General features: G+C 33.7%; 1 protein-coding gene across 2 annotated transcripts in view; it reads right to left on the minus strand.

Annotated features, from left to right (window-relative positions):
- ZnT77C (Zinc transporter 77C) overlaps positions 1-18,059 on the minus strand; it is a 37,949-nt gene that overhangs the window by 12,190 nt on the left and 7,700 nt on the right. For both annotated transcript variants that reach the window (XM_065345637.1, XM_065345636.1), the window contains exon 2: positions 6,346-6,555. In XM_065345637.1, coding sequence (XP_065201709.1) covers positions 6,346-6,534 — 189 coding nt within the window. In that variant the 5' untranslated portion in view covers positions 6,535-6,555. The remainder of the gene's footprint in view (positions 1-6,345; positions 6,556-18,059) is intronic.

Genomic DNA, 18,059 nt, shown 5'->3' on the forward strand with positions numbered 1-18,059 from the left:
CGGCGGTCCCTCTTTCAAATATGTGCCCAATTTCGCTCCGCTTCGACTTGGGATTTCAATTTCAACCAAAGTGTCTTTACTTAAGTAAAAGAAGATTATTTTTTTACATGGGTTCCACCTTCGAATCCCAGTTCTTCTCATTCTGGCTTCAACGTTCCCTCAACTTATAGCAAAGTTCTTCAAGTTCAAGGGATAACTTTCTTAGAAAGTGAGAAAATTTTTCTATGAAACGTATGTATTTCTCTCATACATACATACATACATACATACATACAATCAGGTAAAGAAAAGATCGTTGATAGAAGGAATTTTGACAAACTCGGTCAACCTATTCAGGTTCAATAGTATAGGTAGGTAAATTTCACGATGATTAAGATGTTTTTGTTCTTAGATAACACTCTAATAAGAATAAGATTTTTATCGGCCTTGACTTTGTAACGTAGATAGATTACAATATAATTTCAATGAAATTGTGTTATCTATCGGCATGCACATATAATACATACTTATACGTAAATATCTACTTATTGCACAGCGTACATTTATGAATGTCTGTTGTGGTGTTGTTTTACACATTGTCGTCAGTTCTCCCGGTCACGTACTGGTTCCGGTTTCAGCCGACTAGGTAAATATAGTATTTTCTAATGGGTACTGGTGTTCGATTAGAACATCGAACAGCATTTTTGACGAGATATTTTCTCAACCATTTCAGCACCAATGAACCATACCTCATGTACAGGTACAGGCACACAACTGATACAAAACGGTGCTACACAGTAATAGAAAGAGATGCTCATGAGCTATGAAATTTACATTGATTTCATAATTGATCAGCGATTACCCATTGATCAGCATAGTGTGGTACATCTGTCACCCCCCCCCCTAACCGAATAGCCCATAATACATGTGATTTAGCTACACATATAATTGGGTCAGTCTTGCTACTTTTAAAACGTTACGAATAATTAATCAAATATGCATTAACACATGTTCACCTCCCTCATACGTAAACGCTACGAACGCGCAAAGGACAACGCATGGCATAATTTATATCGGTTGCCGCCAAAGTACCGTATTCAATGTTTTACGAGATGTTTTTTTTCCTCCTTCAAAATAGGTAGGTGGTTCAAGTCGAGTAGGTTAGGTACGCAAAAAGAGAAAAACTGCATTCCAACTTACAGCGAGCGCCAATAATAATTTGTGTAGTGAATCTTCACGAGGACACTGAGCGGATTACACTATTCACACAAAGAGCACGTGTCGCCGGCTATAATTTTTCGTAGTGAGAAAATTTTTTATACGAATACTACGCGTTGTCATACAAACAAACTAATAACTCCGTGACTAGCGCCCACATTGATATAAAAATACGCGTATATTTAACATTGAAAATATCACACTGGGTTGTTTGCCAAACGCCAAATGGTCGGCTATTGAACTGCGCGTCTTACAGCTCGCATCTCGCGATGATAAGCGACAGAATAACGGATTCTTCTAATTTTAAACTCGACCCGACTATATAACATTACCGTCTCCGGTCTCACCAATTCCGGCAATCGTATTGATAAGTGCTCAAGCTAGTGGACATATTTTCATTTTCAAAATCTCCTTGACATAACCATAGAGGCCTCACGCTAGTCGTCTGAACGCACGTAGGAAGTGTTAAAAAGCGTAACATTCTTTCACGCAGATCAAGAGTTATAAAATCGCGATGAAAAATGACAAAATAAAATCATCGATGAACCATCTCGTCGAATCGCGTAGAATAAGTACGTAGGTACTATAGGTACTAGGTAGGTAACTAGGTATACCCAGACCCACAAAATGAAACATTAGTCACCACGATTTGGCCCATTCGACTGGAAAAATATAGGTTAACAATTTAACAAGTGTCTTCATGAGAAGATGACTCGACTTTAAAATTGATGCAATACATATCTCTTTAATTTTGGCTGATTCAAAAATTCAAAATGTTTACTAGATTAATCTTTCTAAATTTTATGATTCTTGCTCCATAAATTCCAATCAACAGAAAATGTTTTGGACTGGACAGAAAAAATATCATCCAAAATACACTACCATCCAGTAAAATTTAAGGTGCTGAATTTTACTTTCCGATCTTCGACAAATTTGTAAAAATTCAACATCTCAACGGTGCATTCCTCATGAAAGAATGAAACATAGAGCAGAAATTTGGTTCATACTCTATTTTTGACCACTCAAACCTGCTAACAACTTTGAGCCGTTCAGAAATCTCTACAAGTTTCTATGTAGATTTCTCATGTTTTTAAAAAAAGGTTTCAAGTCCGAATGAAACTCAGAAACTGCAAACTTGGGTTGACTGTCCTCAGGTTGTCCAACAAACTCTCCAAATCAATGTGCAGTTCTTGCAAGATCCTCTCAAAATGTATGTAGGTAAGTATATGAATTTAAGCACAAAGTTTTCCAAATTTTACTTTCCCTTTTTTCAAACAATGAACTCGTAAGAAGATTCAACAGTATTTTTTCAGCCCCTTGTCTTTTCCCTCACCCTCTCCCCTCCCAAAGAATAGAATAGTAGTTCGATCTTTTTCAGGGACAAAAAAAATTAAGAAAAAAGTTGATTTTCAAGAAATCTTTTATGGAAAATGGGGATTGGGGATATTTGGGCCACATTATAGGACATTATCATCGTTTCTTAGATTTTCAAAGCCATTTTGTCAAATGCAAGACTTTTTTATTATTATTTAGAGGGCTTGCAGCCTGTAGGTACGTATTACGTAATTAGGTAGATATACATCTTATGGTTCTGAAGAAGACTCCTTCGATCGAATCAAGCATTCAGGCATAGATTATCAGAATGCCCTTTCTACCAGTTCGTATCAATAACGATAAACTCATGTTTATAGGAAACCTAAGTAATAGAATTACAAAATTTCTTCGAACGTGTCCGAATTGATGATTAATTTTTTCTAATTTTTCTACGGAAAATCATATCTTTTACAAACTTGTTCTATGAAATGTTTTGGACAGCTTGTAGATGAGACCACTATAGAATCGCGTGAAATTTCAAAATGATAGTTATCGTAAGAAATCCAAGCAACCGGTAAAAAGCTAAAACGTATTTTTCCGACTAGAAATTATTCCGAACGATCTTGACTGTTGTGTTACACTATACACACAAGTGTACAATCATTCAAAATTCGCGAACGCCAAACGCCTATAGGTAATCTCATTTTTTCATTGACCTCTTCATATTTTACGGGTGATAACGCTTTCCCTACTTGTCGCTTCATTAATGTCGGTAATTAATTAAGAATTTTTTCATATTACCGAAGCCAATTGTATTATTCTATCACAGACGAAAGTGATTAGCATGATTACGATACGCGCGTTTATTTGTCCATTCTTATTATATTATGTACATTAATGACGATGATTGGACGATTGTACGCGACGCAATTGCTTGGAATTCCAGCGATTTCTTTACACCACTGTTTTTTCTCTTTCTGCGGTAGCCATCTCTACCAAAATTTTGTCGCTACTGTTCGATAAAACTGCCATCAGCAAGCATTCGTGCTGAAATTTTCTTTGGTCCAAAGCTGCCGAAGATGGGACAAGCATCGGTATTCTTTTCCTAAATTAATTATAATAACTATATTTCATATTTCAAATATTTCTTCCGGAAATTCTGAAAGTACCAAACCAAATCAATTTAGAAAAAAATGCTCTAGACCCTTTGTACTTTCTGGCAATGCGCCTGTTTTTAATCACAACATTTAACTTGAATGATTTTCGCGAATGTCGGCGAACATAAACTCAAAATTCTGTAATCATCGAGTCAAGTTCACAGATTATTTGAAATTTAACCTTCGGAATCATTATAGAACCAGAACCACACTGCACAATGGTGTATTCTTCCAAGACCTTTGAGATTACACTACATAAATTTTAGGAAAACTTTGGAATCTACCAATGATAAATAAAAATAGAAGGTACTACTTATAGGCACATATTGAATTCAAATTATCAATATGGAAGGTTTTAATTACTTTTGACTAGGATAAAAATAACAACTGCTTTTGTTCTCTCTACTACAATGTCGTGTTTGTTTACTCAGTAGATAAATCGACATAACTATATACCTTACAATACCTACCTATCTACATACATACCTATTTTTCACGTAGAGTCATTTGTTTACAAAATTACTTACTTATACCAATCTTCTTTTTTCAAACAAAAACTGACCGAAAGGTAAAAGGTTGCTCAAAAACGGTGAGTATTCCCTTCGATCTTGAATTTAATCCTCCTCCCCCCTAAAAATGAGCCTGTTAACGCGGGTCCTTTCAAATTATTCGAAATTTTCTTTTTTTATGCAGGTGAATATTGCGACAGAAGAAATGAAAAATTACCGAGAATCACGAGATGTTTACTATACAATTATTTTCCCTATAGTTTCAATTTTAAAAAAATCCTGTGATTTTTATTCACCCCCTCTAAATTTAATGTTTTTCGACGAAATGTTGGTAAGTTCAAATCCAGAATTTTATTTCCTCCGCGGGGGAGGGGTGTGTGATAAATGAGTCATCAGTTAGGTATAGTCAAGTACTCAAGTAGTAAAGAACTATTTCTATAGGGGACAAAAATCAAAAAATTTCCCAACTGGCTCATCTGAAAATTCCCAAGTACCGGTACATATCAAAAAAAAGTACACCTATTGTAGATTAGTAGGCACATTTTAAAAATTTTCATATCGAATTCCAATCAACTACTGACATCTCAAAATTTTCCAATCCAAAGGGTAACAAGAACATTATTTCTGATTGTAAAATCGATTTTTCTGGATTCAACACTCCACTAATTTGAATAAGAACTTTTCAGAAATTTCAAGTTCAGAAAAGGAAAGAAAATTAAGCCGAGCAAAGCGAGGGCAAAATCATTGGAATGGAAATTCATAATTCAAGAAACAAAAAAACGTTCTTTTTTCTATGTAAGTACCTAATTCGATTGATGTTTCTATCCTTGAAATTTACAAAATTTGCGGAAAAACGTTATTTGATCTGAGCGAAGCAAGTATACGAAAACTTTCGAAAATTCGTTATGCAAGAAATGAGAAGAAACTATTTTATTCGTCGGAAAAGCGATTATACATTTATACACTAGGTAATTCACTCTCTTCCCCTAAAAACGCTATGAATTTTGGCAACACTTGTATTTTTATAATGTTCTGCTGAAATTCGTATTTTTTCCCAAACTATATTTACGTGCTCATCACATAGGTATTTACAGACTTACAGAGCTAAAAACTCAAGTAGAAATTCCATCAAATCAATTCATTCCTTTCTTTCGAACACGAAAAGGGTAGAAATAAATATTCGAGCAATTTTTTTTCAAAGATAGCCTACTAGTCTTTGCTTCACTCAAGATGTTTACCTAGCGAATCGAAATTCAATTTCAACGCGTGAAACGCTCAAAGAAAAAAATTGATATAAAAAATCTTTCGTTGGTATGGTAAAGCAAAGACCATTTTACTAACGAAACGTCGAAAATCAAAAAATCCTCACCTTCTCACACCTTAGTGTGAAAATTTCCACTTGAACTGATTTCGTAGTCGCATAAATTCGCGATAATTGGAGAGAAAAAAAACCGCGACAGATGAAGCCTGAAATCAAGATACCTTTCATCTTCGGTTGAAATATCACAGACGCAAGCTTGTAATTCGGTTAAGACATCTGCTTAGTCATGCTTCGAGTGCATAATGAGTAGTGAGTACCTAGTACCTACACCTAGCTACCTACAAGACGTAAAAATGTGCGAAAATTGCATCGCTTCGGACTGACTTGGTATTTTGACTTCGTTTCAATGAAAAATTGTGTTAGTAGACTTTGGAACGATCATTAATTGTACATAGTATATAGGGTACATTTCGCGAATAAGTCGCGGGAATTATCATCAAGGTCGTGAGAATGAGAATGAAAAAATTTATATTTCCTTTTCATCGTAATATCGTATAGTATAGGTATATGTTACCCACAAAAGAGAGTCTAGCTTCCTAAATAGTACATAGGTACATGTGTAGGACTCGAGCGTAATACATTTACACACACAAGTAACCTGATATAACTGTCTGATCATCACTCCAAAAATCCGTTTGCATAAAGTTAATCGAGAGAAATTACGGGCCCAAGTATTTGTTTGAATTTCACTTTTATTCAGTTCATCAGCCCGAACTGAGACAAGAATCTCAGCTTATCATTCAAATACCATCGCCAAAAATATTTGAATGACCATATAATCCTAGCTACACTATATTCTACGGTTAATTGAAAAGTTGAAATGAAATGTGAAATATGTAAGTCTTACCTTAACAGTAATGATGCATCCAAATAACGCTATTAAATTACACAGCACCAAATACGAGTCAATGGTCAAGGTCAAAGCATGCGTAATATAACTGACTACCAGTTGCAGAAGAAAGTAAAACATGGTCAGTGTCAAGACAATGTATAGCGATAGTGGCTGGAATTTCTTCATCCATTGTTTCAGCGCCATCGTCGATCAGTTGCGATAAACCTGTCGAGAGAAAACGCGATTAATCAATAGCGAACTGACGTTGAGCCTGAGCCTGAGCTGCGTACCACCGTCGTCGTCGATTGGCATCACCATCGTTCTCGCACCGTTTTCGCCTTCGCGTGCCGAGTGCGAGAACGACGACCAATTCGTCGAAACAGTACGCAGCTCAGGCAGGCGAGCACATCTTAATAAGCGTAGAAGAGTTTCCAATAAGCAGCGGCTAAAAAATCTTAGTGCCTTTTTCACTAGAAATAATTTCCGAATCAACGATACTCAATCATTCATACGAGTAGTTAAATTAGTAAGTACCCAACACACGCAGGTAAGATGATTTGATAAGATGCGCGGATTTTACATCGTGATTTATTAGCACTTGGCACATATTTTGTCAAGTCATGAAGTTCCGAAATCAAACTTACCTATTTACGAATTTTCGTTGAAAAGCATTTTGGCTCGATATCATTTCCACGTGCCATATCGCCATAAACATAGGTGAAACGAATATCGTAAACATACGACAACGTATACCTAACGTAAGTATACCATAATACGAGTTTATACTCCAGCAAGTTTCCCAAAAGTGACCCTTTTGTGAGCAGTGGTGTGGATCGAAATTTTCATAGATAGGTAGGTATGCTGGAGAAATTCCAACTTTTTCTGGAGACTTCCGATTGCCTCAGAAAAATCTCCAAAAACGACTTATCGGAGGGCCAATTTTGGGGGTTATACAGGAAGTTTTTTTTGGGACTTTCTGTGTAAAAAGTTGAGCCCGGAAGTTTTAAAATGGGATTTTCAACTCGTCAGAGATACTTTTTCCAACCCATGCATCGCTTAAAATTTGCGGGAATTCAAGCTCTCGAAGTAGTAGGTCACAACTTCTTCGGGAAGAAATTTAATAAGCTGGAGTAAACTTTAGCTAAAAGTTCCAGATTCACTCAAAAAAAAAAAAAAAAATTGAAATCGATTCAGGAGGTCGACTTTAAATTAATATACACTGATCACCTCCAATGCACTATATTATTTCCGTCATTTTCAAAAATACGCCAAAAAATTGAAAAAAATCAACTTTGACAGCTCGAAAGGTACAGAGGTGCAAGCTGAACAAGTCTTTCAGCTCAATCAGAGTTGACGAATGTTTCAATTGTTTGTCAGGATGTCAGAACATAAATTTTTTTCATCTTGCAAAATCATTTTTTTTTAAATCAAAAATTTAAATAAAGAAATGAACGTTTTTCAAAATCATTAGGTACCTATCTAAATTAAATTTTAGGAAAAAAGGAACTCTGAAGACGATTTTCCAATGGGAAGACGTACCTACGTGTAGCGAAGAAACAAAACATGTCAAGAAGGGGCAGAAATCAAAAATTCCCAAACGACTCATTTTCGATGCTAAGCATCAAACAAAATTTTACATGTGTAGTACATTTCAGAAATTTAATCGGAATTTAAAAAAACATTATTTCTGATGAGTGAAGTCAATTTTTCTGGATTTAGTAGGTACTTCTACATTTGAAGGAGAACTTTCCGAAAGTTCAATTTTAGTAAAGGACGACAAATTAGATTCAATCAATAAAATAATAATACCTACCTACGGTTTTTAGTGAAAAATAAACTCATAATTTACGGTACCATAGTAAAATTTGCGAGATTGCCAAAATTAATGTACTCGTATGTAACAGTACCTACCTACCTACCTATCTACCTATCTTACTGAGCTGAAATAAACCATAACTTTAATCTTGGTAGAATAACCATAAATGTTGATGGTAAAATTTAAAAAATACTTGAAAGTGAAAATAAAGCAGGTACATTATGTCATTATTATTCACTCGTCACACATTTTCATTCTTCAAGTACCTACATAGGCTTCAAGCTCCTCTTCTCCCTACAACGCGTACCAGAAGACAGCACGACAATATGTAGAGCTTTGGGAATGGATCCAATGCTCCAATAAACACGTACGTACAAAATGCCCAAAAAAAGTTGCTCAAAAATGTTAAGAAGAGCATAGGTTAAAATTACTAATAATATCAAATAGTCTCTTCAGTTTTAAGTAGAGAACGTGTCTTCTCAAAATGTCCAAATTTCTGCAAAACTTCAAACTCTACAACGTAAATAAAGAACCTACTTAATATTTGAAGAAAAATTTCGAATTTTTAAACGTGATTTTGTAAATGTTTCTACTTATTATATGCATTATGTAATTGATCCATATTGTGGGTAAATGGTAATCTCGATAGTCAAAGTCAACATAAATCAAAAAATGACGACAGCAGCAGTGACGAAATGTGCATATCTGAGTTTTTACACCATCTGAATTTTCTAAAGTAAAATGCAGATCATGATACTCTTGTACAAACGAGCAAGATTGAAAAGTGTTCATTTTCCCATAATTAACATCTTGAGAATAGTCCATTTATGCTGATGAAAGTACGCGTACGAGTAGGTAATTTTCGCACGTTGATGATTCGAGAGCATTCATCTCTCATAAGTGGACCAGCCATTTATGAGTTTTTTCACTTTATATTATACGATAGTAAGACGATATGTAACACTTACAAATATGTCAACAAAAATTCCTAAACGATCTTTTAATCTACACAATAGCAACTACAGCGAGTAGCCTTTGCAAAGGCGAAAGGCAACGAATCTTGAAAAATAAGCTCATCGAGCTCGGTAATAATTTCGTCTAACTGAAATTTTGACGTGAAGCATGATCGACTGATCGTCATTCGCGAGGTAGAAAATAGAAATAAGAACCTGTTACTGTTGGTAATCAATCTGAAAAAAAAACGTAGGTAACTACCAAAAATCGCAAAAAAATCATACTTAATCATTCTACTGTAGATACTTACAAAAATTTTCAAGTAGGCAGTAGGCACTTATTCTTTCTAAATTGCATTTTTCATCACTAAACTTTGATTTTTTCAACATGAATAAGCTTATTGATTGGACTCCCCATACCCATCCAAGAAAATCTCGAAACAATCTCAATTTTTCATTTGGTAGATGGTACTTAATTAATTTCAAATTCAACGGAAGTCAAGCTTCTCTTCATCAAGATTCGGAATACTAACAAAATTATTGTAATATAAATAATCTATTAGAAAGGAATTTCTAATAATGATTGTGACTTATTTTGAAAACAATGTATTTACCTATCATGTTGAAGACAGACGAAATCTTGATTAAAATAAATAATGAGCAAACAGGTAAATAGTCGTACACGCCTAGCTATAAGTATTTCAAATGAAGAATAAATGTTACTTGTAGCTAATAAAAAAGAAATTACAACAAAAGGCTGTTATAGCTTACCCACTATTACCACCTCCAGACGACGAAGAAAATATTTTACTCAGAATTCGAATTGAATAGAGATAAAAAGGTCGAATTATATATCAAGTTGAATTCTATTTTAAAGGTACCTACTTATACATTGTAACTAAATCCTACAAAACAAAACCATCTCGAGTATCATTTATACGACTACTAACTTTTTCAATTCTGTCATTGAGTCTGAGCGTTACAAAATTTTCTCTTTTTCCTCCTCCTCTCCACCTAGGTATGATTTTCTTTTTAAATTCTTTCACATCGAGCTCCTCCTTTGATAAATTTTAGCGAGTGCCAAAATTGCCTACTGCGACTTTACATTTCTTTTCCTCCTTTCTGTCTTACTCGTGATTACGAAATTCAAAAACTTGACAAAACATTTTGTAAACAGAAAAATCACGGAAAGTAAGAGAATGAGATTTAAACAGGCGAAAAAATGAAAGAAAGCTACTAAAATAATTGCTAAGAATAATACTACAACGATAACATGTTTGCTTCTTTGGTTAAGTTTCGCTTCATTCGCTTTGTTCAAAAGTTGTTTTCAAACTTGCGATTATTTTTGCAAAAGAAAATAGAAATACTTGGAATTCTGATGGCGCATCATTATAAATTCCTCTCCGGCCGTTACTTACATAAGTTGAGCAAAAACGCGTATCGTACTCGTAAAATAGAAGGATGGCTTTCGGGTGTGATTTTTTACATTTATTCAATTTTGATTCAGGTACCTAGCCTACTACCTATCTACCCATCTCCTTCTTCGAGCCTATATAAGTAGGTACATATACCTATGCATATCTGAAGTAGAAAAATGAAACAATTGCTTGCTTTGTCACATGTCTCCTACAATAAAAAAGCAGCTACTTATATATATTATGCAAAACCCATACTTTCAAATAATCGCGTTTCACTGGAATTTGAGCGAATGAAAGTCGAATCAATTGAGCGATCAAAACTCAAATTAATTAAGAACATCGGCAAATGAAAAATACACATTTTAAAAATACAAAGTCTACATTCGCAGCAAATGGTATTTCATATATATGTATGTACATGAATGTATAGAAAATAACACGATACAAATTTAATTCGAAAAGTGATTGACAAGACATTTCCATGACCTCTCAAGTTTTTTGTTTACAAAATAATTTGCAAGTTGGTAAAAATCCATCTACATATGATACAAACATTTGCTTAAGCAGCCATGTAAGTCCGAAACTAAGCATAAGTAATGTTCTGCGATATGGCCCTCAATAGTCAATATTCGATGTACGTATTTTAAATTTCTTGTCAGTTGTTTGATAATTCATAAAAGCCTCGCATATTTTCAGCCAAATAGTCTGCAGTCTCTCCAAATTGATCTAGAGGATCCAAATTGTTGCAATACAATGGGAAGATGTACCTGAAGTGCCTTTTGTAGGTTTCAAGGTTTCGACTATTCAACCCTATTTGACCCCTTTCCCGGGTCAAAATAGTAGTTTATTCAACTAGGGAGCAAAAGTGGATTTCCTGATGAAGAACGGAGGAGAGTTGCAAATTGTCATCCCTAAATCTTCCTCATTTTAAGTTTTATTGATTGAGGTTTAACTAAATACACTATTTCCCAGCTTCTTTCAATTTACTTGTTCTATCATTAACCACTAACATAAACTTAAACCAGCTGTCAACTTTTTTAAAACCAAGATTTCATCCTCATGACCTCATGTTATCATTTTTCAGTACCTAAACCTAGATATTATATGTATGTGCATAAACATATTTATCAATGAACTTGAATCGGACAATTTATCGTATTAACTATCAACTCGATAAGCATTACCGCATAATTTGTCGTAATATCCGTAAATTCTTCACCATTTTCACTGATCAAGTAAGTATAATAAAAATAATTCAAAACTCGCATGCTTTCTTTACTAGAACATTCTTCAGCGTAAGAGTAGGTAATACTGAATTATCCGTATTGGTATGGATTCTGCTCATAATAGATTTTTAGTCAATTATGATAACATCCGACATGACCGATACCTTTTTTATTCGCACGTTCACTTTTTAATGAAAGCGTAAATTGTTCCAAAGGCGTCATTGACTTGTCAATTGAGGTTTTCAACTTTACGCAGATTGCATAGCTTCAGGCGGTACGGATTTGCCTGCCAGCGAGATAAGAGCAAATTTGAAATAGAACAGAATTAGACAGATTTGAAACCTTCATTCAATTTATTTCACGCGTTAAAATTTATCTATCATATGTATACAGCGAATTGAAGGTTTTAAATCTGCCAAATTCTGCTTTATTTCCAATTTGCTGCAGTAATCTCGCTGGCAGGCAAATCCGAACCACCTGAAGCTATGCAATCCGCATAAAGTTGAAAATCCCAATTGTAAATACGCGACTCGAAAGTTTAATCACGGCCAGGGGGAAAAGTGATTAATTTGGGGTCAACCAAGATGGCATATGTCATCTTGGTTTCAGAAATTCAATTTTTCCTTGTAAAATCTCCCGTCATTAATCAACCCTGTAGCCTGTTGCACTAATTCTGCAAATGGAAGTACTCGTATACATATTCCTATGAGGGTCATTTAAATTTCATTCTTTTTTACTTCATTCGAATAGTTTTTCATTGAAATATCGTAATTTGATTAAACAATAGGAAAATAATAAAGAATGTGAACATACCTATGCAATAAAGTAAACGTTCGTGAAATTATTTTCATAATGTGATAGATATAGCCATGCAGACGTAAGTGAAAAATGTACGAGTAGGTAAGTAACGTGAACAATTAATGAATGAAATCAATTCTTTTGAAATTAATTTCATTTTCCCACCAGGACCATCTAAAAAGGGGAAATAAAGGGGGTAATTTATTGCCCACGGGCCCTGATTTCCTCGAGGGTTCAAAAAATGAAGGACCTCATGATGAATAATGAATTATTAGAAGTTGAGAATTGAATTCAAATCTTCAAGTTCAAGTCCTTTTTTGATCAACAATAACTTGATCGTTGATAATTTTTTCATCAACTGATTTTTCATAAAGGAGGTCAAAATGACATTTGCTTCGGACCGATTTCGGCTCTCAAAGCGCCATTTCTTAACAACAAATTTCGTAAATAAAACAATTAAAAAGTACACTTGACAGGGTGCACTGGTACAGGTCTGAGTAAGGTGCTAAGGTCACATCACATCTGTCATCTTTTAACATTTTTTCACAAGAAATGTCAACATCTGATTAGGTATATGTAGTACAAATAAGTACCTACAATGAAAGTGCTGATGCTGATTGAAATAGATGAACGTTTCGATGAAATTTGCAAAAAATTTGTTCAATTCTGAAATAGAATTGCTCAAAATTAAATTATTTAAAATTTCTGAATGAACTTTCTGAATCATAATTATCAACGGGAGATAAATTAATTAGGTATAGGTAGGTAGGTAAGTAGAGGTACATATACCTAAATTAAAGATAAAAGGAAAATTTCCGTTACGTGCTTGCTGCAGATCGCCAAAAAGATGGCGCAGCGTTATTTTATGTATAATTAATAAAAACCCGGATATTACACTTTCTGATTGGGTACAACCTGACATTTAGTAAAAGAAAGCTCAAATTATCAAAAATTACGTGTTTTACAATTGAGCAATGGGTAAGTAATCGAAAACGAGAATAATTTAAAGCGAATTGTAAACTGCTTCTTTTACTCACACTTATCCAAACATTTATTTGTTAATCATACAAAACAATTAGGTAAGTACCTATCTACCCTTGTGAACGTTTAAAAATCCAGGCAACGTAAAATTTATTCTCTTCGCTAGTTCGTCCAATAAAATTATAATTATTGCCAATCGGCAATCGTTTTACCCCAGTAATGACTCAATTTTCAAAATAATTTGAATCGACAGTAATTATAGAATAGGTATACTCAAGCCACATCTTCTCTCCTCTACTTTAAATAGGCATCTATACACTTACTCATATATTACTATGTAGAATCCAAATTACATTATATTGTAACAATCACTGTGGATAGGCTACGGCTACTCATGCATACATATGTATGTATGTACGGTATTTTGCAACATGTAACCTAACAAAACAAAAAAAATCCACTCGACATCTCATAAATTTCGCCGACTTTTTTTTTCTTTCAGTAAGCGTGCAACAAACAACAACTTTTTGGCTTATTTGCAGCTATACTTCTGTCACTGACCACAAACGCAGTGCGCCAGCTTAAAATAAATACGGTGATTAAAATGAAAAAGCTGGAATTTTAAACCGCGAAGTAAGTATAAGTATTATACGAGTAAAAGTCTTGTTTATGCCAAAACGTTGACAAGTTTCCAGACCGACATGTCTCATTTAATGAGATGATACATTTCAGGCGATTCTCCATTTCCACGACTACGGCCGTTGATAGTGAGAATTTCGTTCAGTAAAGATGTAAAATCAGATAGGTACCTACAGAAACATCTTTATATTGTTGAACATCAATGAAACCATTATTGATTTTCTCGTTCAAAATACCGTTAATAAAAGAATGTGTTTATTTATGGTTGTAGTAATGAAGAAAAAAATCCTACGTACAATCGTATTTATCTACCAAAAGCGTACTACGTAGGTACTTAGGTAGGTACATTGGAGCACCGTTTAATCGTTCGTATTTAAAAGGCAATTCTTGAAAGATTGAACGAAAATTGAAATCACTTTCTCGCATCTCTCTCTGTTTTATTTTTATTGTTTTTCTTCATAAATGATTGATCGATTTTCCATAGGTTACTTTTTCAATTTTTTTTTACAAAAGTTCATTCTTTTTTTTAATGAATACCTTATCATTCGGCATTACTATCTATCTATATTGATTAGGTAAAGTTCAAATATGTAGATGTTGTCGCATTGTCAGAAGAGATAAAATGTGCATAGGTAGGAATATTAGTTCATTTTAAAATCATACGCGAACCGGTTTCACTGTTTGTGAATAGAAATTGTTTTTATTTTTATTCTTTTTTTTTGTTCACCTTCGATTAATTTATAAGATACTCTGCCTTCCTACGTGTTTTTATTTTTAAACTAGTTTCGTTTTTACTATACGTTCTTTAATCAAGAATGGACGAGAATCTGAATATTAACCTACAATAGAAAAATTTTGTTTATTTTAAATACATTCCCATACGTGTGAAATGTTTATTAATAATCATTCGGCTTAACGAAAGAATTCAAGATTATTTTTATTCGATTACGTACTTGACATGTACCAAATTTTTATTCTTTTTCGAATATCGAAAAAATATCATTATCAGCAAAAACGACTAGCTTTTCAAGTTTTAATAATTGATGAAAACTAGGATTACCTTTCGCACACATCTCCATAACTAAATTTACAGACAGAAATCTTCAAAACGAGAGTTACCCAAAAGCCAAAACGGACCTACGCGTTGCAATATTCCAGGATTAGATAGGTACTTTGTTAATAAAAGTTCAGAAAAGAGATGTAGGCAGTAGGTACCGACTTCTTTATACATAGATTCTTCATTATTCTGAAAATCAAATTTCTTGAAGCTGACACGCCAAGAATTTCGCAGTAACAGTTCAAAATGACCAAAAGGATAAAGGTACATTCAAGTTCTTCCAGAACAATTCTCAAACTTAAAAATTCCGGTAGAGAATGTGAAAACTCGTTTGAAGGCTTCAGGTTCAGGATATAGTTCACAAGTAGCTGTTTTCGAGTTGAAAAATTTTAAACAGTAGGTAACTAAGTAATTATTTTGCCGCAAGAAAAACGTTTTTAAATTTTTCAAATGTCTAAAATTCATCAAAAAATAGATTGAAAATTTCTGTTTAACCCTTTGGAGATTCTCTAGGTTTCCGTGTTGGGAAAACAAATTGCTTTGAAGGGTGTAATAGGGTACCCTGGCCCAATTAACCAAATCACAAAAAAATTGAGCTTTCAATGAAAAATCATTCTGGAAAATGGAAGTTTTGAAAAAGCTCAACAAATAAATTGAATATAATTGGGAAATTTTTTTCAAAAATAATTCAACAATAATACGAATAAAGCATTTTTTAAAAACATTTTTAAAAGAATAATAAGTAAGTAAAAAAAAAATCGTAATAACGCCGGAGAAAAAGGTGTTCTGGCATTTCCCAAAGTTGCATGGGGGAAAAAAATGAAAACTCGATGAAAGAAATACCTTGACCAAAAAATGAAAAAAAAAAAAATCTAGGCCGCAAAGGGCTGTTAACTGTTTGCGCTTTTTGTAAATCGTTTGCGCTTTTAATCATTTGCGCTTTTATACATCGTTTGCGCTTTTGAAAAGCAGGGGTTCCCAAACTTGTTAGTAAAATCTAGGCACCTACTGGAAGGTGTTAGTACACAATACACATACAGAAGCATTCCTTCACTTCAACAGAGTCCCATAAATAGGTACCTACTCACATTTCTCTTCCCTTATAAATAACTAGAATGGGTAAATGATTGATGTAAGTTGTACTCAGCACATATGTAATGGGTATGAAAGTATACAGGTACATTGTACATATACATATATGCGTCTTACATTGGTAGGATACATTCCTAACTACCTACATGCTGTTGACTTCATTAAATAAAGTGTTATCGATAAACGTTGGTTATTGATACTTTTAAATTCAAAAAACAACGTTTTTTTCCAAAATGGTCCTACTTTGGAGGGCCACTGTTCCACCGCAGGGGCACGTGGGGGCTGAAAATTTTTTTGGGGTCATTTCAACTCAAAATCTCCAACATACTTCAATTTCAGCGAAATTGAAGACTATACATTTTTTCCGCTCCACTCTAGTGCATAGGTACTTATTTTCATGTTCCTTTTTAACTAATTTTCTATTTGTTGTACGTTTATTGAAGATTCGTGTTTTTTATATCGAATTTTAATTCGCTTTTTTTATCTTCTCGCGTTTTTAATTGGTTATTTTTACTCGTTGTGTTGTTGCGCTTTTTTAATTGATAATAAGTAAAATACAGAACTGTTTTTATGAACTTAACTATACATACTTATTATCATTTTTTCCTTCAAAAAGCACCGACTACGAAGAAATGCTGAAACTTTCAAAAAATAATTCTCAAAAAATTAATATTTAAATGCTGTTTTGGAAACCACTGCTACTCTGACGAAATTTTAGTAAAAAGCGCAAACGATTGAAAAAAATACATCGTTTGCGCTTCCGTTGATAACAATTAGAAGCGCAAACGATGATTTGCCCCGCAGAGAGAGGATTTTTTTATCAAGTCAGGAAATCGAACCGAAATATGACACAAAGTTTAGCGAAATTTCAAGCTACGCAGCGGTAGTAACTAACTATATAATGATAAAAACATTTTTGTTTTGAAGCGGAAGATGTCCTAGTAGGTATCATAGAACTTTCTTCCATTATGGAAAAAAAGAAGTACATACATATTCTACCACTTGATCAGATTTTGTAAAATGAAGATGAATATAAAAAGAAATGAAGAGTGATATTCCAAAACTCGCTTTGTCCATTTTTATCGAAGTTGGGTTTTCAGCAGTACGTGGTAGATGAAGTATTAACTCACATTCCTACATCATCAACTTACCAAAATGAGGTGTTAAACTCACCTAAATAGCCAATTCACTAAAAATTTAAAAAAAAATAATGTTCCAAAACGCACTTTGTCTATTTTTATTGAAATTTTTTTCAGCAGTATTTAGTGGATGAAGTGTATACCTACACTCCTACATCATAAATCCACCCAAATAAAGTGCTAAATTCACCTAAAAAGCCAATTTACCCGTTTAAAGGAAAACGGTTTTTCCTCTTTCCTGAAAAGTTGTGAAAATGGACAAAGCGAGTTTTGGAATATCACTCTTCAAATAGTAAAAATAGTAAACAAAAATACAAAATTCATCTGCGAGTTCAGTCTGTCATTTTGTTTAAGTTAGGTACATAAGTACATATACCTATCGGTCAACTTTTTAATTAGTAGGTAAATTTGTTTCGATGTGGGCAGACTTCGGTCCATTCACTTCTTGAAATAAACTAGGTACCTACCAGATTTTTTCAACCACACTACACTTAAGTAAGCAGCTAAGCACTTCGATACATTTACACTCACGGCAACTTATAAAGCTATGCATAGCAAATTTATTAGGTACGTAGGTAAATCTAGTCGTAAAATAATATATTTTAGTGAA

The sequence above is a fragment of the Planococcus citri genome, chromosome 1, assembly GCF_950023065.1.
Source record: "Planococcus citri chromosome 1, ihPlaCitr1.1, whole genome shotgun sequence".
NCBI classification, from domain to species: Eukaryota; Metazoa; Arthropoda; class Insecta; order Hemiptera; family Pseudococcidae; genus Planococcus; species Planococcus citri.